The 26,399-nt window shown below is 43.3% G+C and overlaps 1 protein-coding gene across 2 annotated transcripts in view; it reads left to right on the top strand.

Annotated features, from left to right (window-relative positions):
* trim9 (tripartite motif containing 9) overlaps nucleotides 1-26,399 on the top strand; it is a 40,731-nt gene that overhangs the window by 6,774 nt on the left and 7,558 nt on the right. For both annotated transcript variants that reach the window (XM_085767338.1, XM_085767337.1), the window contains exons 2-7: nucleotides 5,339-5,434; nucleotides 6,664-6,786; nucleotides 20,636-20,746; nucleotides 21,498-21,651; nucleotides 22,398-22,543; nucleotides 25,001-25,139. In XM_085767338.1, coding sequence (XP_085623464.1) covers nucleotides 5,339-5,434; nucleotides 6,664-6,786; nucleotides 20,636-20,746; nucleotides 21,498-21,651; nucleotides 22,398-22,543; nucleotides 25,001-25,139 — 769 coding nt within the window. The remainder of the gene's footprint in view (nucleotides 1-5,338; nucleotides 5,435-6,663; nucleotides 6,787-20,635; nucleotides 20,747-21,497; nucleotides 21,652-22,397; nucleotides 22,544-25,000; nucleotides 25,140-26,399) is intronic.

The raw sequence follows: 26,399 nt of genomic DNA on the forward strand, positions 1-26,399 counted from the left end.
TCAACCTGAAATCAGAGTCTCATACAGGTTGACCCTGTTTTTAAGAAGATCATCAACCTAACTTCATCATAATCAACATTTTTTTGGTTTAGCTTTCCAAGAAACACTGATGTACTGTAATTCTCAGCCCATCTCTGTCCTACAAGAAAACCTTATAAAAGTCAAGCAAATTGGAGTTAATACAAACGGTGTTACCAGAAGGAAAAACAAGTCAAACAAACCTCAGAAAATGGAGCCAAAAATCCTGGATCACAGAGACCAAACTAAACAAGCTTGAGAAGACAAAAGGGAAACAAAGACCAAAGATAAATCCAGCATTTCAAAAGTGATCTTGTTTCTGATTGGTTAACACAAGTCTATAATTTAATAAGAAGGAATTGTAAATGATTAAGTTCAGACACCTTGCTGATACACTCAAGTAATGGCTAATTATAGGATTTTTGGTCGTGGTTACATGTGGTACAGGATTCAGGAACATTTGGTGCTCCACAGGGCCACTCCAGACCTGTGGCCATGAGTGTGTTGCAGCCAAAGCAAATGGCATTGGATTCCTTAGACATAGGCAGAATGACAAAAGAAGCAGCTGCTATTATTAATATGCATCTTAATTTCCTCCAGGACTGCTTGTAGTTTCCTCATTTTGGAATCAGGCCATCTTTCAGACCTGAAGAGGACAAGCATCCTTATCCCACCAGTTCCGAAACTTACAGCTAATTCCACCCGACACGCATCTACAACACTTGTCGTGTCCCAGGAAGAGGATTTCACATTGTTTTGTGGTGGAAAATCGACAATTTAAAGGTTCTGAAGACAAGATGAAGAAAGTGGAAGAAGAAGGAGGGTTAGGGTTATCAAAGAGTGACCTGGTTTGGCCCCAGATGTGGCAAAGCCCTTTAAGAAACCACTGCTTCCTCTTCTTCTAATGCAGCAACAAGAAGTCCTAACTTTCTTGAGAGGGTTTTCTCCTGACCAGGCGTCCTCCCCTTTGACACAGTCAAACTAGACCGGCAGGTAGACAACTTGATCATCTGCTGGAGACGGCGCCCTTGCCAGATAAATCCGGCGCTGACGAGAATAGATCACTTCTGCCCCATTTCCTGCCGTGTTGTCCCAGGTGTCCGTCAAATAAGGACTCTGTTTCTCACATGAAGAGACTGTGGCAACTTTCAAAAGCCCACATTGTTATTAATGTGGTTTCTTCACTTTTTTTAAAAATGTGTGGATAGTTAACGACTTCTCCTACATTATTGATGACGGCAGATATATGCAATGAATAATGCACCAGCCACTTAGGTTCTGCGTGTGGAAAATGGTTTCATATGGGAACTTGTTAAGCACGGAGGAGTATCACAATCTGGCCAAGTTTTTAACTCTTCCAGCGTGTTGGAGGATGTAAGAGCTTAATATTTAACAACAGAAAGGTTCCCGAGACAGTAAATATCAAGTCGCCTGCTTCATATTTCAGGATGTATTCTCAAAGGGCTGCAGCAGTTCATGTAAACAGCCACAACCTTTCATGTTCGAGTCTCTGGTTGCCGATACTTTAGGGGGAAACACAATCAGTAATCAGGCTGCGCACAATTACGCTCATTTGAGTTTCTTTCATCGTAGGGATTTGGTGGAAATGTGTCTCTCTGTTTGTTTGTGTCTTCTCTCACCAGAAGTTGACCCTGGCGTCATCTCACGTTTGTTTACAGCACGCAGCCAAATGACTGTCTAATACACACAGGATTAAGTGAGCCTAAAGAGACTGTTTAAAGAACAGCAGAGAAAGTACTTAGCCCCGGAGCTCTGAGGAAGAGCAGGGGACTCTATAAACATTTCTGTGAGAGAGGTAAAGGCAGCTTTTTGAAAGTAGGTTATGGGAACTCAAAAGCTATCTTTGCCCTGGAAGTGATGGAACATTTTGTAGATACATGTGTGTGTTTTATAATTAGCTTGAAGAGGAGTGCATTTACTTTGCTGCGGCTTTAAGAGCTTAGCAGTGACATTACACCTACCTCCTCCTGTCCTTGCACTTCCCACTTCCTTGTGGGGGCTCTAATCCAAATTGGCTGTGACGCCTCTCTGACATGGGCGCTTTCCTTTGACAGATTGGCTAGTTCGCTCGGCCGCAAAAAGAGAAATGAAACGCGCAGTATGGCCCCAGAGCTGCTGCTGGTGAATTATTCATTTCATGCACGTGTTCCCACTCGGCGTAATTACTGAGATGATTAGCACTCCCAAATAGTAGGGACACCCTATAAGCTCACCATCTCAACAAACCCTCTGAAGCTCAAACATCCCAGCATCCTCCTCTCCACCCTAACGTTGCATGATGCTTTTATTACGACAGTCCCTGAACACGATGTATTTCACATCCCTGGGGCGAGCTTGAAGTCGTGTTGCATTAATGCAACTGGAGGATTGTTGAGGATGACACTTAAAAAAAGCCATGCGCTCTCTGAGGAGACCGTATATATATCAGCCAGAGCTAAAATTACAAGAGCATGAATCATGTCATGGTGGTGAAATCTATTCCAATGGCAAGAAATGAAAATGCAAATCAAGTATGATGAGATGTAAATATCATGCACGATAAGTTATGGTTAATAGTTCTCATCAATCATCATGGAAGTGATTGAAATTTCATCGTGTTGACCATTTCCTCCCTTTGGGGGTCATGTTTTTTTTTTTTAGTCTTTTCAAAACCAAAAACACAAGAGAAAAAATATTAGAAATGAATAAAAAAAATATATGTTTATCTGCATTAGTGTGAGCTGCATGCCTGGCTAATCTAGTTACCAACATGATTAGCAACCAGGCGAATTTCCACAGAGCAGATCAACACAATCCATATCCAAGTAACCTTTGTAAGTGTAGTCAAGTGTCGCTGACTTAGCCAACACTTGCTATAGGAGATAATCATCAGTCGTCAGCTATAAATGAGAAGCCAGTTTTTGGTAGCACAAGAACAGGAAGTATGACAGGCCTCGCAGCAGAAAGTCATTAATTAAACAGTCAAATAGCCGGTTCATTAGATGTCAAACTGTAAAGCTCTGGTTTCAGGCCCATCGTGCTCCTCAAACCCATCTGTTGCTGAAGTCTGTCTTTCCGCTCATCTGCCGGCCGCGGCGTTGTGCTCTTTACTGGGCAGGAAGTAGCCGTGAGCGGTGTAGAAATAAAACCGCCTTTACTTTCACGGCACGTTTTGACCTGGTTTTGTGGGCTGAGCTCTGCAGGCTCTCGAACAGACATTGTGGAAAAACGCCTCCAGACAATCAAGTGCTTTTCATTTTATCTGGTCTGTTGCTGAACCCATGCTGACTGTTAACCGGGTGAAGAGAGGCGGGAGCTCCCTCAACGTCCATTACTGTATCAGGGAGGAGAACATAATGAACATCCATGCTTGGATTTTTGGTCATTTTGCCAAAATTCGCTACATCATGCTTCCTAAATATGACAGTTTGATCCATTTATCTGTTTTATTTTGTTATAAACTGAATTGGTTTTGGATAAAACGAGCAATTGCCATTTTTGCCACTAGTTTCCAGTCTTAAAATACTGAATGATTTATCTGTAATGTAAATATTCTTTATCTTTGAAGGCCTATCTCAAAATTTAATGGAAACCTATAGGGTCTTGAGATATCCTGTGTTGGTAGATGTCCCAACATGGGAGAGACAACATACGCTTCATGTCTTCAGGTCTCTTGAGACATTGGAATATGATTCCCAAGTTAACGAAGAGGAAGTTCCTTGAAGTGCTACACAATCCTGGAAAAGTTTACATTTCTGTCTTTGCTCAGCTGTTACCAGCTCAGACTGTCCCTCGATGCAGTAGACTCATGTTAGCGGCAGCTGTCATGGTTTCCCAAACGCAGAGGTCAAAGGTCAGCCATCAGCCCCCGCAAACGGATTCCCATTTGACCAAAGCAACGTCAGATACCAGAAGCCGGGTTGACACAGGAGGAGCGGAGAGTGCGTATGCTGGGGTTGTTTTCACAGCGTTTTCCACTGTATCAGCTCGTTGCTGGTTTTATTGCTGTCTTCCGGAGTTGAAGTGATTTTTTTTTCTTCTCTCCTTGTTTGCCAACTAACGCCCAGTCCCCCTCTTTTCCTCCCAGAAGACAATACACTCCCCCTAAGTTAACGGTCGCCTGGTTCACTCAACCGAGCCAGGTTCCCACAGGGTCAGGCCACGTCCTCTCGCTCTGTCACCTCCATGTTCACACAACCCGGCTTCCACATACGTGAACACTCGGACTGTTTTCCCCCCTCTATCCAAACAGAGGCATTCGTGTGTCATCGCACACATCCAAAGCGCTGGCATTTCCCGTCAGCTAGAGGAGCTGTAATCCAGTAAGAACAACCATGCAACAGTCAAGTGTCTGTATTGTACATAAATCATCTTGGTTTTAGCTGGAAATGTCAGTTTGTGTGTGAGAATAGGGCTGACAGTGCATTTTGTCTCAGGGGTGAAAACTTTGACACTTCAAAATGTCAGCTTCTCAGCAGCTATAAGGCAGCTTTGTCTTCACATTCCCCTACAATGCACTTTTGACTTCACCCAAAAAACTTCAAAACTGGCAAAGTTGGAGTTGAGATAGTAACAGCTATAGTACACAGTGGATATGCCAGATTGGATCATGTCATGTCAGCATGACACGGCGGGGGAATATCTGCATCAAAAATAACTCAGCTGCTTTGAATCTCACGCTGAGCTGCCTGCCTGAGTCTTTCCTGTCGATGTTAAAGGTCCCGCAGAATAGTTTGGAGATGATCAGATTCTTTGGTTTGATGTGTTTTTTCTGTACATCTTTGGATGTTGTGTGGGAATCTCTTTGCAGAATAATAAACTTTGGGATGTGTCCTTTTTTCCATTTCATGTAACCTTTGATGGCACCGTTCACAGAAGTATTTGGGGCATTTTGTATTTGGTTATTTCTGCAGAAAGACATTAGGAGGACAGAGAGATGTGAGGAGGTCCTCGGATATCTTAACCCCGGAGCTATAGAGGCGCCGCTTAAAAAACAATACAGTTGTTGGGGAATAATGATGTAAACCATGCTGTATTCATGCCTCATTGCTGAAATGTTGTTGAATAGAGCTGGAGGATCTAACAACAACGTGGTTGTTTGGAGTGTGGTACTTTACATTGGTTTTATTGTTGACTCCCCAAAACTTCAGTGATGAGTACGCCACTTAGTTGAATTGAATTATTTTTGGTTCAGCACTTCCCCTTATACATAATGGATTCGAGTGTTTTGATTAACTGTTGAATATTTAAATACAAATCTATGTTAAGTGCAGTGCTGCCGCTGCTGTCTCTCTGACGTCTCTCTGTGTCCTCTCTGCAGGGTCAGCTGTCCCAGGCTCTCAACGGCCTGTCAGACCGAGCCACCGAGGCCAAGGAGTTCTTGGTCCAGCTGAGAAACATGGTGCAGCACATCCAGGTACACCACCACCTCACACACACACACACACACTTTGTACACTGTTGTTTTTCCAGATTGTAACCGGTCATCAACTGTATAAATTGCATCAACCCCCAGTGACATCCCACTGATACGTGTGTTGGCATTGTGTTTCCAAACTCTCATCCCCTTCTGTGATCCCAGAGTGTCCACCACAGCAGATCACAGCAGTAGCTGCTGAGAGACAAAATGGCTTATCGTATTATTTCAAGTGTCGCTGTTAACAGTTTATAATCCCTGGCTGAGGCGATGTTTATTGTAAAGCTGCAGCGCTGTGTAGGATGTTGTTTATTCGCAAAACAACAAGACTCATTTACAGAAGAACTCAAAGTTGAGCTGTGTTTTGTTCGATCTGTGTCTTAACCCTCTAATGTGGGTTAAAACGCTCCGTTAATTACATTCATTGATTTTCAACACGTCAAAAATGAAACTGCTTTCATGTTTAACATGTTAAATTCTGCATTGAAACCTTTTCAATCTGTTTACGACGCAATTCGTGAAGATTTCATGTGGATGTCAGACACTGTGAGGAGGATGTCTAAAAGACTGAATCAATAAAGCCAGTTACATTCAATAAAAAGGATGCATTGCCATAGTAACAAGAGACCATTTTTCCCACTCTCAGTCTTTTTTTTGTGTGTATGTGGGGGAGTGAGGAGGATATTGATTTAAGTGGAGGTGTCCCTCCATTCACAATGTGTCGCACGTGCACCAGGTCTTCCTGTGTGTGAGGAGACAAAGCCACGGTCATCTTAAGAGGATGATTAGAGGAGGAAGGTAGGTGGGATTAAATGCTCCCGCTGATTATCGTCACGCGGTGAGATGACGTTCGAGCGGGACCCTGAGACACGAGGGTGGGGAAGCGCGGAAGATAAGTTGGAGACGGGGGGAAAGGGAAGAGGAGGAGGAGGCGTGGGAGTCTGGGATGTGTGAAAATGAGTAGCACTAGGTGTAATGGTACCTACAGTACATCAATCAGCCATCCCATGAGGCTGATGGTGTTTCATGATGGTTTTACCCACACGCCTCGTCTGACGGATGACGCAGCTGGAGGAGAGATCGTCTCTTCCCTCATTTAACTCAGTTTCCTAAAGCAAACATCACATATAAACCATGCAAACTTTCTACATAGCTGAGAGTTAATGCTTCCTGCCAGTCCAGATCGCATCAACACATCATCTCTTCTTTTTCTGTCTCTCGCTCCGCAGGAGAACGGCGTGGAGTTCGAGGCGTGTTTGGTGGCTCAGTGCGACGCCCTCATCGACGCCCTCAACCGCCGTAAGGCCCAGCTGCTGGCTCGAGTCAACAAAGAGCACGAACACAAGCTGAAGGTGAGCTGAGCGTGACGAGATCCGTCCTGGGACCACATCCACCCTCACACTTAATATCCAGCTCAATGTGACAGGTGTCAAAACTCTCCTCAGCGGTGGATTTATTCATGAGTTGCAGCATATGGTCGGAAAATAAAACCAAGAAGGGAAAGAATAAGTAAAGTCACAGTTGTTTTAAGGCAAGATGTGATACATTGGACATTTTAAAGCAGTCCTGTTGGTGGCTGTGAGTGATTTTCTTCTGATGGAGAAACTCAAAATCTCAAACAAACTTCAGGTCTCGTGTTTCCTGTTATTGTGAAAAATAGAGTTAACACCACAATGTGTGATAAAATGAATCTCACACTGACTGTGGTTGGATGAATTAAAGGAGTCATCACCCGGAAATCGCATTTTTCCTTGTTAAAACATGTATACTGGTGTTGGACCTCAGTGGAAACTTGCCTGAAAACCTGGGGTTTGAAAGTGGCTGAGTTTTTTCGTTTGGGCTCTTTGTTTAAGCCAGAGTAGCTCATGAGGCTGCGCACCTCAACATTACGAGATTTTGATTCTGCGCCTACGGTGACGTCACCGTGGCGCCTGCTTTCATAAACACACCTCTCTTCCACCACCCCGACTTCTGCCGCGCCGCCATTACGGGTTGTTTTATTTCCCACTGTAGCGCCGTTATTTCGTCACTTTATTAAGTTTTAAGAATTTTTCATGCGAGAAAGCAAGGGTTTAGATCCCCAATGTGCGGTTAGTTTATCCAAATGACGGCTGTTTAGAAGTTTTCTCCGCGTTGGGAGAAGTGAGGTGCAGCCAGCTGCAGCGAGCACCAGAGGAGCGGAGGAGGAGTGACTCCTCAACCCGCCTGCAGCGCTCGTTTACCTGGCCGAACGACATCGTCATGCCGCCGAAAGAAACTATCGTTAATTTATTAAGTTTTAATATTTTTTCATGCGAGAAAGTAAGGGTTTAGATCCCCAGTGTGCGGTTAGTTTATCCGAATGACGGCTGTTTAGAAGTTAGCTCCGCGTTGGGAGAAGTGAGGTGCAGCCAGCTGGAGCACCAGAGGAGAGGAGGAGGAGTGACTCCTCAACCCGCCTGCAGTGCTCGTTTAGCCGGCCGATAACAACGTCGTCGTGCCGCCGGAGGAAAGGGTCGTTAATTTATTAAGTTTTAATATTTATTCATGCGAGAAAGTAAGGGTTTAGATCCCCAATGTGCGGTTATCCAAATGACGGCTTAGAAGTTTGCTTCGCGTTGGGAGAAGTGCAGCTCCAGCGAGGCAGAGGAGCGGAGAGTAACTCGTCAGCAACCCGCCTGCAGCTGCTCGTTAACCGGTCAAACTACGTTGTCATGCCCGCGGAGGAAACGGTCGTTAATTAACTTACCCGCAGGTTTGTAGAGGTTTACCGCCGACTGGTTAAATTCTTTTTAGGTGATAAACGTTTGTCTCACTGATGAAATCTAACAATTGTGGCAGTCGTATTAGTTTGTTCGAATGAAAAGTGAAGCTTCACACAGAGCAGCAGCAGCTTTGCACCGGGGCTCTGTAGCCTACGTACAGAAATCACCACATTTGCATCAATAAATACATGTTTTACAATGAATGAACCGATACAATTTTGTTTTATTTTATGAAGTTATAACATGGTTACGGTACATGACAGAGCAGCATAGGTATGCGGTTTCCAATACAGCCTGCATGTAGCCCACAGGGCCAGCCACCATTCCGGCTCTGTCCTCCCTGCGTCCAATCAATGCGCGCCTCATTACATATTAATACATTGAACATCCGGACCAGTCAAAACCTCGCGCCTACTCTCACGAGAGAAAGTTGCCATATGAAAAAGTGTCAGAACAAGCTCTATGTTTGAATTTTTTTTAAGAAAATGTTTCCAATAAGTTTTAAGAACTGATTCAAAGCAATTAAAGGGGGATTGGATACATAAAAAACCAGGTGATGACTCCTTTAAAACCATTGCCAAAAAAAATGAATCTAAATGTACAGTACTGTAAGTGATAAACGTTGTGAGTGGTCGGCTTTTTGTTGTTACTGTATTTCTGGTTTAGAATGAAAAACCACAGATGTGTCCAGGCGTGAAATGTTAAATTTCTTCTTTAAACCATCTGCAACACATCGACCGAGGGACATGACAGAGAGATGGAGCTGACAGGAGAGGTAGAGGAGGGGGAGGAGGAGGAGGAGGAGGAGGAGGAGGAGGAGGAGGAGGAGGAGGAGGAGGAGGAGGAGGAGGAGGAGGAGGAGGAGGAGGAGGAGGAGGAGAGATACATTTGTGATGTACAGCATCCAATTTCACGCTTGGCCGGTATGTAGAATCAAGGTTTCACGCGTGTAGGTGGTCTGAGGAACACAGTCTGTGCACAGCAGCATGTGAGTGTATACACACATATGGACATATAACACATGCACAAACACACAGACACACACACACACACACACTTATACCTTCACATACACTTGTTTTCCTTAATTTTCCATTAGTAGATGTGGAGCTTGTCGTGGATGTGAGTTTAGATTTGGCACGTTGAAGGTTTTCTATATTTGATTTTGCGCCTCCCTCAGCCAGTCAGTGTTACTCATTTTTCTTTTTAGTGTTTTTGAAGCTCATAGATCCACTTTGAAGACTTGAGACCTTTGTAACTGTATCAATTATTTTTCTTTCAAAGCGACAGTTTGTGACTTTTAAATGAGAACCCCAATTAGCCACGTAACCCAGTATTTGGCTAATAGAGTATAAGTTCTTAATGAGTTGGACGGAGTCAAGCTGACTGACTGTTTCCCTTGTTTTCATAGTCATTGTGCTAGCTCTAAGTTTATTAATCCTCTCATCTAACTCACAACTGGGAAGAAAATCAAGCAAATTTCCTAAATTGTAGAGATGGGAGTGATCAGATCCAATAACATTATTTATTTGATACCGGACTGACTGAATTGATTGAGTTATGTTAATTAGCTGATAATATATATTAATATTAAAGGGACTACGAAGAGTTTCGGAAAGCGAAGTGCTGTCACATTACATTTCCCATTCTTGGACCGGCGCAAGACGGACGAAAGCGAAAATATTTGCCAAGAATGTTTTCATTCATCAAGAACGAAAGTCGGAGGTTCGAAGACGATTAGATACCGTCGTAGTTCCGACCATGAACGGCGATCCGGCTGCGTTATTCCCATGACCCACCGGCCAGCGTCCGGGAAACCAAAACTCGGAAATACTGGGCGAGTCGAACACTAAATAATAATAACAAAATAACCATAAAAACAATTATATTAACAACTATTTATCGAAAATGGACCCATTAACAAGTGTAGGTAACGTAGATTCATCCACATTAATATGAGACTCTTTTTAACCAAAAGCAAACTCCTCGGGGTCTTTTTAATGTATTTAAAATATTGATAATGTCTATATCACTATTCTGTATTTTTGCTCTTTAAATAAGAAGCGCTGCGCTAGATTTAATACAGCTTTGTGCAACCTTACACAAAATACCAACAACAATAACAAAAAATTGGTATGTTGGAATCATTATCAGTATCAGTATCAACATGGATCAGTGCATCTTTACTAAGTTATCAAACTAAAAATCACATAAGAATCAATCAGTAACTGTTCCTCCCTGTGCAGACGGACCAGGACGGTCCTAGAGGACAAAGGACACACAGAGACACTCTGAACAAATGTGTTCTCCTCTCAGGACTGAGCGGATAGAAATATGCCTCAGTCAACAAACTGAAATGAGCCGCAGGTTTTTGAGACTTCAGCATTGGAAAAGATGCAGCGCCTGGTTCTGTGTTGGCTCCAAAATGCAGAATCTGCTCCATTAATAATTGATGATTGGCTGTTGAGTGATGGATGGGTGTTTATTCGGGGGCAGGGGAGACATTGGACACTTTCACACCTCCAAGATGGAGGAATTTTTAATGCATCTTTAACGCAGGTCTCATCCCTCCTGTCAGCCAGCTGGTTGGTGGCTCCATGTGCCACTCACTGAATCTTAACATCCCTCTGTGACAGATCTTATATTCCTTTCCTCCGAGTCTTCGTGAATCTGTGCGGCTCACTTACTCAGAAACAGCTTCCATCAGTTCTTCATGGCGCGTGATGCAAGAACTATTTTATTTCTCATTTGTTCCTTGAGGGCGTCGTCGACTCGTCGCTCACTTTTCCTACGTAGACGCTCTAAGCCGAGGTAAAGGGAGGAGGGGAGGGATCACAGGGGAGATTACTTGTTGTCTGAAGCACATCTCCAGTAATTGGAGCCCCTCTGACATGGACAGTCAATGGGATGCTTTCCGCTTCATTAACATGTGGCTCGGTGGAGGAGGTCGTCGTGCAGCTGTAATTGAATGACACACACATTTCTTTGCTGCTGCTGTGCTCCTGATGCTAATGTTGTCCTTTTTCTGTTTTCCTAAACGTAGCATCTCCCATTGGATTTAATTGCATATAAAAAGCAGATTGTTGGATAAAAGAAAAACGCCAGCTATGCATATTATACGTGTCCAATTAAGACACTAATGAAGTGCTCTGATTAATGCTGCTGATTCAGATGCATGAAACTTGGCTGTAATTGCCATGAAGATGCATAGAAAATAATATAAAACTGCAACTGAAACGGAGGCCGCTGCAGCTGACTTGGCATCTCCTGCGGAGCCTCCCCGCTGCTCTTCCAGTCGCCATGGTGACCAGGACATGTAGAGCTTGTTGTTTGATATTGTGGAGGCGAGAAGTACAGTTGTTCATAGCATGAGTCAGGTTCACATCAGGAGGACTGACCCCATGTGTGTGTGTGTGTGTGTCCACCGCACAGAGCGAGACAGCGGAGGAGGAGGTGATTACAAAAGACCCTCAACTCAGTCGCACTGAATTGCACCCACCTGTTTGTGTCAGTTTATTCATTTATTTAATCAATCAACACTTTATTGTCATTTTGTAAGCTTTACAAACAAAATGAAAGAACGTTTCTCTGAGATCAAAGTAAAACACACCTCACCTCACATCCTTCAATTATAATTAAATACTCTAAAGAGATATTAAATACTCTAAAATACATAATTAAAAGTGCAGCAGTGGAGTCTCATACTGTAAAGTGCAGTCCTGTTACAATTTATCAAATACAAAAGATCTGCCACAATTTTCATACATAGGAAGATTTGAATGACTTATTCAGCGCGAACAATGTGTGAAAGTTTTTCACATTTGTTGTTCTTTGCGACAAACCAGAATCAGAAACTTTAAAGCAGAAGTAAGCGATCCGGTCGTTTTGGCTAACTTCTTGTCAGCCGATGGAGTTAGCAGTCCCCGCCCTCGTCCCTACGTCACCACATTCACGCGCATCCCTTGGCTGCACACACAGAGAGGACCGCCCCTTTATGCCGTTCTCTCTCCTCATTGGATAAAGGTTGTAGGATACAAGGAAAGTTTTCTCCTCGGTTACAGCAGAGCAGAGTGACTGACAGACACGTGTTTCAGACCAAACACTCTACATAAGTGATTGCTTGCTCGGAAGATATAACTATTTAAGACTTATATTAACACAGACATTCCGCTTACTTCTGCTTTAACTGTTATTCCACTGGAAAAAACGTTGTTGAATTAGTTTAAAGCAAAACTGGGCCGTGTTTTGTTGGAAAGGTTGAATCTTTGACTGTACTTGTTGTAAAGTGAGCATAAAGTTTTATATCTGAACAGTTAACAGGACTGCACTTTACAGTATGAGACTCCACTGCTGCACTTTTAATTATGTATTTTAGAGTATTTAATATCTCTTTAGAGTATTTAATTATAATTGAAGGATGTGAGGTTTAGGTGTTATCCTCTAATTACTTGTACAAAGCCATTTCCACATTGTCAAAATATAGTTCTACTGTAAGTGGGGCTGGAACCAAACTTTGCGTTTTATGTGGAAAAAAGTCCAAAAACACCATTAATCTACATTTATAATCTACAACGTGCATGAAAGTTGAATGTAAACTCCCAATGTAAAATCCCACCAGACACTGATGTCATACTGAAGATGTGACCTGTGTTTACCTCATGGCGGCTGCAGCCACTTTTATCGTGTTTCAAGCCCTTTACTGAAAATTGCAGATCAAATTTTCAGACTGGCAGCAGGTTTTCCTGCCTCCAGGCAGCCATTTTACCACTTCCTGTCAGTGAGATATGAAAATCCATTTACAAAGGCTTTAAACCTGTTTCAGTGAAAATCCATCATCATGAGTTATGGCTCTTTTTTTTTGGTCAAAGTTGGCACCACAGAGCAGTTTTCCTGACCTGTCAGAAAAACAAGCAGCTCAGTCAGCAAACATGTTGTGAGAAGAAGCTGATTTTTAAAATTTCTAGCAATGAGTCACCGTTCTGCAGCAAATCTAAAGTCTCAGGTGTCAGTGTTTGTCCCAAGCATCTGAACAAGAACGATTCAAATTGTCTCTAAGCAGAAGTGCAACTCATGAATGTAATTCAACGCACCATGATAAACTGCTCCTCTCAGTGTAGTACAGTACGTTGATGTAAAGATGGAGGGTGTATTGCACACGATCAAACCGAGACACACTGTTTCAGCCGTCGGTCCCTGTTGCTGTGTTTCATGTGGGAGCAGAAACACCGAACTGATGAGCGGTTCCTCCGGGGGCTGATCACAGCAACACAAAGTGAATCACAAACGAAGTCAGTCTGCGTTTTCTTCCGCTCGATGCAGATTTTGCCACCAGATGCTTCATCCCCTGGACCCCCGGCTCGGGTCGTTTAATGAGCGCAGCCTCACTGAAGTGATGTCGCTGTTGACTCCGCGTCAATCCGACAGAGCGTTTAGCTCCGGGGGAATCCCTGCTCTCCCCCAGGGGGGTTCTCCTCCGCTTTCAAACATTCAAACGCGGAAGAGTTCGGACTGTTTTGTGGCTCGTAGATGAGCACGGAAAAATAAAGTCGGATGGTTAGTTCTGTGACGCTGAACGACAGTTTTTATTGCTGCAGTGGGATCTGCAGCAGAGAGGATGAACATGAAATATTAAGAGAGCAGCTGAATCCACTATCAGGGTGTTGTTACTCACCACTACACTGCTGCTGTCTTATTTAAAATACCTGAGCGACACACAGCTAATGATGAATTTCATTAGATATTTCACTAATTATTGTTTAGATTAATAAAAGCCCAGGTTGATAGTGGGGGAAATAAGTATTTGATCCCCTGCCGATTTTGTAAGTTTGCTCCCCCACAAAGAAAGGGATGGTCTATAGTTTTATAGTTTAAAGTTTATTTTAACAGAGAGAGACAGAATAAGAACAAAAAAATCCAGAAATAATATCATCATATAAAGGTTATAAATTAATTTACATTTCATCAAGTGAAATAAGGTCAAAAATCAGCAGGGGATCAAGTACTTGTTTCCCCCACTGTATTCAAATGTCAAAACCCAAAGATTTACAATTTACAGTTTTATATAACAGAGAAAATCAGAAAATATCCACGAGTAAGGAGCTATAGCAGAGGTTTTTATGGTTTCTTTGATTGAAATGTGACTGAAAATTGTGTCTGATGACTTTTATTTGTCTCTTGGCTAATTGATTAATCTGCTGCTTGATTCAGCTCTAATCCTTTTAGTCCTTTATTGAACAAAAATGCAAAAATATTCTCTGCTTTCAGCCTCTCACATAACTGCTGATGTTTTTATAGACTGAATCCTTAATTGATTAATTGATGAAACAACTAAAAGATGGTTGATAATGGAAGTAGAAGGCCCCGTCATGCTGTTTCCATCAAGGAGGTGAAGCCTGTCGTACTGTTGTATGTGCTCTTTGTTGGCCTGAGTGAGCGACGCGTTAATGGCGTGCAGACGGCGCCTTGATCCTCGCTGACAGCCGAGTGTCAGAAAGTGGCACTTGTCACTTTCTCTGACCGTCACTGCAGCTTTAACAAACAGGACTAATCCCTTTATTCATCTGCCTTTCATCCTCTAACAGTCTGATTTAATGTTTCCCACCACAGTCCCTCATGTATTTCCTTTCTACTCCGTCTGCCTTTCTTTAACCTCCTCCCTTCATCTCCTCTCATCTCTCTATCCATCACTCTGCTCACCTCTACACATCTTCTACTGCAGCATCTTTTATTCTTCTCTCCCATCTTTACCCCGTCTAACCCTGTCCCTCCTCTGCAGCTCAGCTTTATACTTTCCACTCATCCTGTGTGTGTTTCTCCGTGTCATTAAATCATCTTCATGCTCCTCCATAATGTCAGACTGTCACAGATTTAATGGCAGGGTCCTGACTACACTGTAAACCAGCCGGTGCTGCTGCAAGAGAGAGAGAGAGAGATCGGGTTATTGGAGACTGCAGCCACGGTATCTCGCACGGCTGCAAGTGCCGCAGTGGCCTAATAATCACAACACGAACAGAGAGAAGGAGGTAATTTATTTCTCAAAGAGGCAACAGGTCCTGCAGACTCACTCACACAGCTGATGTCAAGATATTAGGTAGATATTATTATTATAATTAGTAATATTACATCGTGCTAGTGGACAACATTTGTGTTGTTTAAATCTCATCTCATAATAATTCAAATCAATCAAATGACCCTGTGTAATATGGAAAGAACCGCACGCCAAACAAACCAACAATGAAATCGTTTTCAGAGAAAAAGCTACCACATACTCCCCTGCACAGGGAGCGACTACCTGGTAAAACGTGGCGATGAGTATTTAGCAGCTGAAGAACCAGGTGTTTCCCTCAGGAGTTGGTTGACACCAAAAACGGAAGCTCCACGCCTGCTGGATGTGTAAAAGAGCAACTATTGGCCGACATGAACTTAAAGAGGAACTATGCAAGATTTTTTACCTTAATTAAGCAGCTTCGGAGTAATTGTGAGGGTTAAATACATGACTTGTAACTTGTTACAGGGAGAATGGAGGCTCTCTGCCTTCAACGTAGCGTCTCTTGGCCGAAAACCAACCTTGCAAGATCAGAATCTCCGACCCGGTGTCCCAGCTCTCGTCTTGGCGGCACCACGACAGAAATGCGCCGCGTAAACCGCAATCTCTTGTTTATGACAGATAAGACTACACAAATAAATCGTGACATTGTATATGATGTATAACGTTATCCACCGCTCCATGGATGGACTTCTCGCCGGCTTCGTTGAAAACAGATGCACATGGCCAGGAGGAGGGTTAGCAAAACAGCGAAAAACCGACTGGACTTGCAAAGTTCCCCTTTAAAATGTGATGATGTGTTCATGTTTCCGTTTACTGTTCTTCCCCAGAAAAAAAACAAAACAGTAATATCAGCATTAATTATTGTTTTTGCCTTGACTCACCCAGACTGCACTTGATATTAGCACCTTTTACATCAATAGTAGTAATGAGTTTGTTTCTAGGGTTGGGCTGCACCAAATACAATATGAAGTTATTGTAATAATATATTGTGATATATTTCAGTTTATTAGTTATTTTGTAACCGCAATTTATGTCACAAAAGAGAAAATCTGCATCAAAGTCTGTTTTGTTTAATAAGATGAAGTTCTCAGTCTGTTCATGTCACTTTTTAAATCATTTTTATTCTAGCAAAATGTGAAGTCAGACAGACAGACTGACCAAAACAGTCATTAAAAGTCCTTAAGTACTAAAAACTTTGATTAGTATTTGTACCCCCCTCCCCTCCAGTTGTTTCCAACGGCAACAGTAAATTCATCATTTTAACTATGATGACGAAACCTGCTGCGACAAATGTGAACGATGACTGTGTGGGAGTGTCGGACCGTTCTCACACAGTGTTCGTTTCTGATGTATTTGCCTTCCCTGTGTGTTGGAGATTGTTTTAGCATCACTGTTGAGCTGCTGCGACTCCGTGCGACGATGTGCTTAATCACTATGACAGCCACATGCGTCGGAGAGGACGGAGGACGTGAGCTCCATTCATCTCTACTGCTGCTGCTGCTGCTGCTGCAAAAACTCTGTCCCACTTAACACCGGCAGATTCGCCCTCTACCGCCGTCCTGCGCTCAACTTCTCTCATCAAAATTAAAAAATACCCCCCCCCCCCTCCCTGATGCTGCTGCTGCCCCACCTCTCACTGCTGCCTCTGCTCTTCCCCTCTGTGGTAAATTCAGATAAATGAATCTGATTACTGGCTGATCATCTGGCGGAGCTGAACCGCCGGCGGCAGCTTTTGTATCTTATTCTGAATCTGATTAAAAGCAGATTTCTGGGGCGATGACTGCAATACAGAAGAGAGAGAGAGTGAGAGAGGAGCTGCTGCTTGGTGAACGTCTGAAAAGTCTGAGAGGGAGGAAGAAGAGACATGATGAGACATGTTGGTTGTCGTCATATCAGGGCAAATTCCACCATGTGCCATTATGTATACTCTCTGTGAATTAAGAGATTGTGATTCCAGCTGCGTACAGGGGACAGACAGCGAGTCTGATTGTTAAACGAGCACCGACAGCAGTGACAAACTCTTCCTGGACACCTGCCAGGCCACTGCAGGGGTGTGGATGCTCCAGGCTAGACACAGCGGGGGTAGGTTTGGCCTTCAGCCAGAGAAATATAGACCGAGTCGCCATAACTATTAAGTCAGTTGAATATATTCAGTTTGCCGTTTGATATTTAAACGCAGTCAGATTCTCAGTTTGTTTCCTTCTGGTCCCAAACCTTTAAAGAGAAGCTGCATTTTTATGTTCGGTTCATTTAAGTTCACGCTGCTCGAGTTTGAATAAACCAAGGTTTATTAAGTATTCAGTCGGTTTTTCGCAGCCTGTCATCTCAGCGGGAAGCAGAACCCACAGATATGTCGGCACAGGCGGAAAGGGTCAAAACAAACGTGACTCCAGACTCTGTAACTCCACCTAACCCCTGACTGGCTTAAATACAGATTTCATTTTAGATTCACCTTCCCTGGTAAAAGAAAGAAAGAGGGTTAGAGACAGAGGTGGAGGACGGGAGTCTCCCAATGGCTCAGAGTGAAAATCTGCAGTGTTGAGTGTGTTTTTGCAGTGTGTTGGAAGAAAGCCGTCTGAGGTCAGCTAGAATAATTTTCAGATGCCTGAACAGGCCGCAAGCTTGTTGTGCTCGGTTCCTCAGGTTTTCTTTCTCCTTTCTGGGTCAAATGTCAGTGACGACTCGTGAGCCCTTAAAAACACTGTTTTGATATTTACATGTCCCTGTGCCTGTGTGCATTTTCCTCTTCCTGTTCTCTGGCTACTTCCCACATTATAAAGGCATTTGCACATTAGGTTAACTGGCGACTCTAGGTGAGTGAGGTTGTTTGTCTCTACAGTATGTGTCAGCCTCGTGATAAACAGGAAACCTGTTTTAGACGTACCTCGCTTTCACCCTATGTCAGCTGGGACTGGCTCACGCCCCCGTCCTCACAAGTTATAAACGAAGACAGAGACTGCACTGTTTTTTAAAGAGACCCCGAGGAGTTTGCTTTTGGTTATAAAAGAGTCTCATATCAATGTGGATGAATCTACATTACCCACACTTGTTAATGGGTCCATTTTCAATAAATCGTTTTGTATTTATGGTTGTTTTGATATTGTTTAGTGGTCGACTCGCCCAGCATTTCCTAGTTTCGGTTTCCCGGACGCTGCCCGGCGGGTCATGGGAATAACGCCGCCAAATTTATATAGTTTATATTCAGAACTACGACGGTATCTGATCGTCTTCGAACCTCCAACTTTCATTCTTGATTAATGAAAACATTCTTTGCAAATGTTTTTGCTTTCGTCCATCTTGCGCCAGTCCAAGAATTTCACCGTGTGTGCGGAGGCTCATGGGAAATGTAGTGTGAAAATGCTTTGCTTTCCGAAACTCCTCGTTGTCCCTTTAAGTGAGTTTTGTGCTGAATAAGCCTAGTATTTTATGTACAGAAATGAGCCTCATTGCTTATTGTAAAACAGGCTTTTATCGATGTGAACCAACCAGTGTGTTTGTGAGTTGATGCTCACAGAATATCTTCTTAAAAGTGACACTTTGCATGTCAGCTGGATGTGCTGATATTTACAGCTCATGTCAGAGCAGATAAAGACTTTGTTTACACTTTTACTTTTACAGTTTTCTTGTGGAAAGGCTAAGAATAAGAAACAAATCACAGATAAGCCAAAAGTAAAAGCCAAAGCACCTGTAGCTCTGTCATCTGAATCTCCAGCAGTGTTGATGTTCTCCAACCGTAAGCGTCTTTCTCCCACTTAACCCCGACCGTCATAACAACAGTGCAACAAGTATTGCTTGTTAGGGACAAATTAAAACATGTTTCCACAAAGTTGATAATGTGGCAGATGAGTTTTTCCTCCTGATGAACAGACTGTGACACAACACCATCTGATACATTATTGTACCAAGCACAGGAACGATGTGTGAAGTGTCTCGGGGGAGATGACTCACACCCACCCCCTCCGGCTGCACCTTGATGTGATAGATAATCTCCTCGAAGCACTGCAACTATCTTGTGACATTAGTGGGTTTTGCGAGATCGTTGCATCAGGTGCGTCTTCAATTCAATTCTTGAATACATCCCAGAAACCTCAACATATGTTGCTGATAATATAAAATGATAAGTACCATGACAGAATATTTGATCACACATGCTATAAACTCAGTTTCCTGCTCCGAGTTGATTGGAAAAGGGTAAAGCATCCTCCTGTATCAATAAAATAAGATGTGAATACTTATTTCCCAGGCTGCATCTGAAGAGAAATGCAATTAATCAGGCAACAATCAGCCATAATCATATAGACGTGTGTTGTGTGCTGGTCTCGGTGGTGCAGCACTCGCATATTGATGCTGCTGTCTGACTGCAGTCATCAGTAAATCATCTCGCTGTGTACAGTGTGTCAGTCTCCGAGCGGCAAAAGGCAGAAAGGATTTTCCTCTCCACTCAGCCTCCGAGCCCGTCAGATAGCAGCAGTGAAGTTTCTGTTACCTAGCAACCATCGGTCCAGCACCTCCGCTTATTTCACACTGTTACAAGGAAGGGAGGGAAGGGGGGGAGAATGTTGGGTGGTGGGCTCTGTGGACATCCGTAGTGTCGCTGGGAGAGAGGGAATCTCCCAACGAGTCGCCATCAAATCAAAGGAATTGATTATCGGAGGGTCTGTGTGATCAGATCGTTATAATCAATAAGGGCCAAGGGACAAGAAATCTTTAAGTTGGTAGAACTGATAGTTTCATCGCCTCCGTCCGTAAGCGGCGATGCTGATGACTGGTCACACGGCCAGCGCGTGAAAACCGAAATGTCACTCTCCTTCCGTTAACGTCAATAATAAGTGTCCTCCTCCTCCTCTTCTTCCTCTTCTCTCTTTAACCATCTCTCAATCTGAGTCTGAGTCTCAAGAGAAAAAAAAATTACTCGATCGATCACTTTGACAATCCCGCTCGTGATCTCATTATTGGTTTTCCTCCTCCTCGTCCATTCACAGCTTTGTCTAATCGGTGTTCGCCGGCCTCCTTTCCTTCCTCCTCCACCCAGCGTCTCCTCTCTTCCGTCCCTTTTCTGTCTTGTTTTTTTGTCATGATTGCATTGTTTTTCCCTTCTCTCTCTCACTCCCTCCCTCATTCATCATTCAACCACCTCCTTTGCCTTATTCACTCTTTGCATCTCCACTCTCTGCCCGATTACAGTTCTCACACTCCCACCTCCATCATTAAAACCACATTTCTGCATTTCCTCCATGTTCCACTCCAAAATGATTACAGGAAAAGGGTGATGATTAACATACAATTATCTTCCACATGCTTGTTGTTGTTTTTAGAAGTGTATTTTACTTGCAAAGCCTGATTCCCCTGTGGCTCTTTCTTCTTTTCTCCCTTATTTCTCCTCCATCTTTGCCTTTTTTATAACTGCAGGTGGTCCGGGATCAGATCTCCCACTGCACGGTGAAGCTGCGTCAGACCACCGGGCTGATGGAGTACTGTCTGGAGGTCATCAAGGAGAACGACCCCAGTGGTTTCCTACAGGTACGATGCGCTGTAAAGACTCTTTGTTCACCTCACCTGAAGCGGAGGAGGATGCAAATGTTTCTTAGAGGAACAGTTCTTTCTGTTCCCAAACAGAGCAGCCTCATAAAAATGAAAAGAACACTTACTAAATGTTTAATATCGACCAAGAATTCACAAGAAAGAAGCAAAGATGGAAAAAGTCTGGAAAATAAAATAAGATTTTATGAAGCAGGAACCGGTTTAACCCGCCGTGTTAGAGAACAGACAGAAAGTAAAGCTGTCAAATCTATTGTGAGGAAATAAAAGGCTAAAAGCTTGAAAGCTGCACTTAAAACACATTTTCCCTCCTTGAGGTTTAGTAACATTTCTCACAGGAGGAATATTTATTCAGATAAAAGAGAAATCCCTCCTTCACATGGTGCAAAGATAATTAAGTCATCACAGTTTAAACATTTAAACGAGAAACACAGGTTCGGCACTTATATCTTCTGTAACAGGTGTTTGATCATTTCCTATGAAGTTTAGCAGAAAGATAAATATTTGAAAAAACATATAATTTCTTTACTGACTGGAAACTGACTCCATTTCTTCAATAATTATATAGTTTTATACAGTTAAAATCCAGATTTGATGTCTTGTTTGAGTAGAGGATGATATAAAGTTGACATAAACGTAGATTCATGTGTGATCTTCTGTGATTTCCTGGTTCAGAGCTCAGTGTTCGTCGTTGAGTTTTAACATGGATCAATCTGTGCCGTGTCGCTCTCAGATCTCCGACGCTTTGATCCGGAGAGTCCACATGACGGAGGGCCAGTGGGGGAAGGGAACTCTCACCCCGAGGATGACCAGCGACTTCGACCTCACTCTGGACAGCGGACCCCTCCTGCAGACCATCCACCAGCTGGACTTTGTCCAGATGAAAGGTAAAAAGACTGGAGATAGCGGGTGGAGACACCTGAGGGGGTTTCCCACCAGAGCGATGGCAGGTTTCCTTTTTTTTTAAGTCAAAGAGGGAAGTTTAAGCTCCCTTGAGAGCAAATGTCTGCTCTACTGGAGCGTTTTTAGCAGGATGGGCTATCCCTCCACCCTCTGTCTCTGTCTTATGAAAAATCACCATAATATTCCAGCAGCTTCAGAGCTAATTTACCAATGATATTATTAAAATACGAACAATAGAACTGTGATATTTCTTCACGTAGTGTCTTCCCGTGACGTGTCTGGGTTTTCGGTTTCAAAGACAACTTGTTCTTGCATACAGTACGACCTCTTTTATAATTTATTCACTAATTATTTCCCTGGTAAACATCATTTGTCCAGCAACGTGAGTGGGTGCACTCTCTGGCTGTTTGGGTTGTTTGCATATAAATTTGTGTTTGTGTATTTTGTACCTGTTTTATATGGAAATACTGAAGGTGTTTGCTTTAATTTTCTATAAATTACCCAGAAAGCCAAAGAAGTTTGCTGTTGTTGATATTCATCATGAGTCGGTGTAGCCTTTGATTGATGTGTTGTGAATTCATGAAGTCATGGTGAATTTTCTAAATGATAAATATTGAACGGGGGGCTTCATGTACCGCAGAGTGAGACCCAGTTGTGTGCATACTGTGCGGACGTCGTCTTCCCGTATCTCAGTCGGCTCTAATCTGGCCTGGTTTTTTCCTCTCCTCAGTCCCGGCCGCTCCGATGCTCCAGCTGGAGGAATGCTGCACTCAGAACAACAGTGCCACGTTGTCATGGAAACAACCACCGCTCTCCACCATCGCCGTGGACGGATACATCCTGGAGCTGGACGATGGCAACGGCGGCCCGTTCAGGGTGAGTTCTCCTCTGCAGGTATGAACAGCAGAGATTTATCTGTGGACTTTAAATAATGGGTGTCGACATTACTTTTTTACTTTAAATGGGAACTTTTGTTGGATTTACATTCAGATTACGACACAGAAAGCGAAGCTCGGGACCAGTTAGAGTAGTAATTCACCTTTTTAGAGAACAATACCCCCCTTCAACCTCAACAAAGACTCGTTCATTTGGTGCCAGGGAGGACACCAGCTCAGCCAGGGGAATGTGAAAGCAGCGCTTTGTCGCCGATCTCCCTCGAGACGACGTGTGACGGCCGCGCCGCTCAGCGCAGCTCCGTGGCGATACGAGAGCAGGTCGGGTGACGAGCCGTCGTGAGGCGGTGAGGCGGTCTGTATCCCAGCTGTTGGCCGGGATGATCCTGCAAGGAAGCATGATCTGGGATCAAAGCGGCGTTCATACACTCGCAGAGGTTCACCATGAAATCAATCCTCACAAGACCCTCCCCGGCTCCCTATACATCGAGGCTCCTGCTTTGTTATGATGACAGCTAATACGTCCTGAACGGTTTCCTCAGTACAATGGCAGAGCGGATCTGTGTCTGACCTCTAAACCTGTAAAGATAAGCCTCCTTCCTCCTCCTACTCGTTCACTACAGCAGCCGTGTGCAGCTTGTTTAAGTGCAGCTCAAGAATTTGAAATCATCTTTTATTAGTCGCCCATTTTCTCATTCTGTGTGAAACCAATAACTCTGCTTTTTTGGAGTAAAAATTAATTCTGACGAACCCCTGAGGCCGAGAGTTTTCAGAATCAGCACAGAGATAGAAAGAGGAAAATAATCTGTGCCAGTGTAGAGAGGAAAAACAGGACTATTTTTGTTTTGAGATTCTTCTCCATGTAATGAGAGTAAATGAGGAGAGACACGACTGGTTTTTCCCATTTCCCAAGATGAAAAACCCAGGAAACTTTATAATGACTGCCGATGGGCTTGAAAAAAATAAAAAATAAAACGTTTAAAAGTGAGAAATCTTGGACTCAGTAGCTGGACAAGAAAGATTTGGGTTTGTTTTTCTGAAATCCTTCCAGCCCACATTACTAATTGTCTATCTTTTTGAAAGAATTATACTTTACAAATATTAATACCACACCTCTTCCTCAGTCATAACCCCATTCAACCTTTGGAAAATTAGACAAAAGTATTTGAAATCACATATACTAACTCTCACACACTCTCTTAATACCTCAACCTCTTGATCTCTTGAATATTTGGCTTCAGTGTCAAGTATTTCTCTTTCACGTTAATATTCACTCCTAAATAAGCACAAATTAAGCAATGTTTACAAGTTTTACTATTGCTGCATAGCTAAAGTTAGCATTGACAGCTGTTTGTTTATCAGTCAGGAAGAAAAGTTGCAAGTTCAGGGTCAAACTTAATTCTTTTACTCACCATCAGCATCAGTCTAAATGTCTCTATCACTTTTTTTCCTCTACTGGAGTTAGCATGCTAACCAGCTAGCTGTCGTTTTTCCAATAGCGACTCACTCCAGCCTCAGACAGCGTCCAAGCGGCACCAACACGTCCATCAAATTAACTTATGCGCTTTTTCTGACTGTAAATAGACGACCCTGGTTTGTGAAGAGGCTGAAATGGGACGACAGTTGTTCCTCTCGACTGCGGAGCATCAGCTGAAACGCTCCCTGTGTGATGTAAAAAGGTCCAGCAGCTGTTTGCAAGCGGCTTCCTGTGTTTTAATTTGGGAGAAAGCAGGCAGCGATGGGTCCTGCGGTAGCCGCGGCCAGCTGGCTCTGCTCTCTCAGCCTCGAACTTCAGCCTGCGCTCTGTGTTCGCGACTGTTTGTGCGAGTCCTCGTCGTCGTCGCTCTGTCTTAATTACAACTGTTTCCTGACAGGGTGATCATTTACACACAGTAGCTACTGCCAGCAGAGGCACCGACCGTATCCGCTAACTGCTAATTGGGTAGACAGCTGAAGCCAAATTGTGTTACAGCTTGGACACTTTATGATGCAGTTTGTCTCGAGATTCACAACAGAAATAGTGAAGAGTGTGTGTTTTAAAGTTGTTTTTGCCTTTATTTTCACTCTTTAAATGTAACTCAAGTCATTTCACGTCGGACCGGCAGCTGATTTTCGGCCAAAAAAACTATTTTACGGATTGTGAGGGAAGTTTTCTCTTCCTCTTCTGTTCTCTGACTCATTGAGGTTCGCCAACGCAGCGCCACGCTGAGCCTGGCGAGTTGTGTGCCCATGTCTATTTATACCCCGGTGTGGGCTGCCTCACCCACGCTCGGTTGTACACACTCACTCTCGTTTATAACACTCACCGTCAAATCCAAACAGGACGGTCTCTCCTCTCTCCGAAGTGCGACTCTGCTGCTGTGTCAGTTTTGGTGTCATAATTATTACGCACTTGATGTAATCGTCCAAAGTTTTGACAGGAAGCGCTGTGTCTTTACAGGAAGTCTACGTGGGGACGGAGACCATCTGCACAGTGGACGGGCTTCACTTCAACAGCACATACAAGTCCAGAGTGAAGGCCTTTAACGCCAGCGGAGTGGGCCAGTACAGCAAGACGCTGATCATGCAGACGTCTGAGAGTACGTTAAGCACCAGCTCCTCCTACTACTGATCTGACTGTGTGGATAGAAGGGGAAAAAAATACTCAATTAAAACTGAACTCATCCACTAATCTGTTTGATCTCCATTAAGTTAAAATCCGGAAAGAGCCAAGACTCAAGTCTGTGAAGTCTGTGAAACCTCCAGAACTGAGCTCATCATCGTCATCACAAATGAGCCCTCAAATATTTGTCGTGCACCATCCTAGTCCAGCCTGTGAGCGTGTTAACACAAAGCAGCTGAAGCCAATCCATTAATATTGGGTTTTGATCAAATCAAACCAGAAACTCTCAGTTCATTGATGTCTTTAACTCAAAGTGTAGCTGCAAACTCAAGAACAAGATAAAAAGAGAGACAAGAGGAGCCACTCTTGAGTTTTAAGATGTTTTTTTTTTAATTAGCAGGAGGCTCTTCAAAGTCTTTTAGAGACACTTGTATAAATAGCTCATCTCTGCTGACAACACTGAAATTATCACTCCCAGTTTCTAATGACTGTCATTTAGAAAATGGCAACTACACACAAATCATGTCCGCTTGAAAATTTACTCTGAGCACATTTGCTCTCCCTTGCTACCTACAGTACCTGCCACATGTTTCTTCCTGTGTGCTTTCCTTTCCCAGGTGGATTCACACATCTGATCTTCTGTCTTAACACTTGTGGAAAGTTTGTACTTGAGCAAACAGCTGGCAGGTGTTTTATCACAGCTCCAATAAGAGCAGTAGAATCGTTTTCTTGTTTTTTCTCAGATCACAGACTCGGGTCTCGGCTCTTCTTTTAGGATCAACATGTTCATTTTACAGCAAATAAATCCCGACTGAACTTCAGAAGATCTTAGGAATAATAAATTGCTGCTGCCACATTAAAGCCTTGCATCTTCAGAAACTTTGCGGGGGAAATTTGACTTATTTTGCATCTTCCTTGGCAATTTCTTTAACATATTTCTGATTCAAAATCAAGCATTTTGATTTATAGTGACGAGTATCAGAAGGATTTTAAATACCTTGGGGCAATCAACCCTCTGTCAATCTTTCATGTAACAGAAAAATAATAACAGTAAAAGCTTCCGAAATATCTGGTGCAAGGCTTTAAGGCTTTAAATTAAGGTTTTAGAGTGTGTTTGAGCTTTTATACCAGGTACATCCAGCAGCAGCTGATAATCCACCTGTGCGCTTGCGTTCCCATTAGTTTAATGCAGCACTACGTAGACGGGTAAGCTTGTCATCCATCAGTGCAGCTGAAA

The sequence above is a fragment of the Trachurus japonicus genome, chromosome 22 (assembly GCF_045865225.1).
Source record: "Trachurus japonicus isolate A0001 chromosome 22, Traja_1.0".
NCBI classification, from domain to species: Eukaryota; Metazoa; Chordata; class Actinopteri; order Carangiformes; family Carangidae; genus Trachurus; species Trachurus japonicus.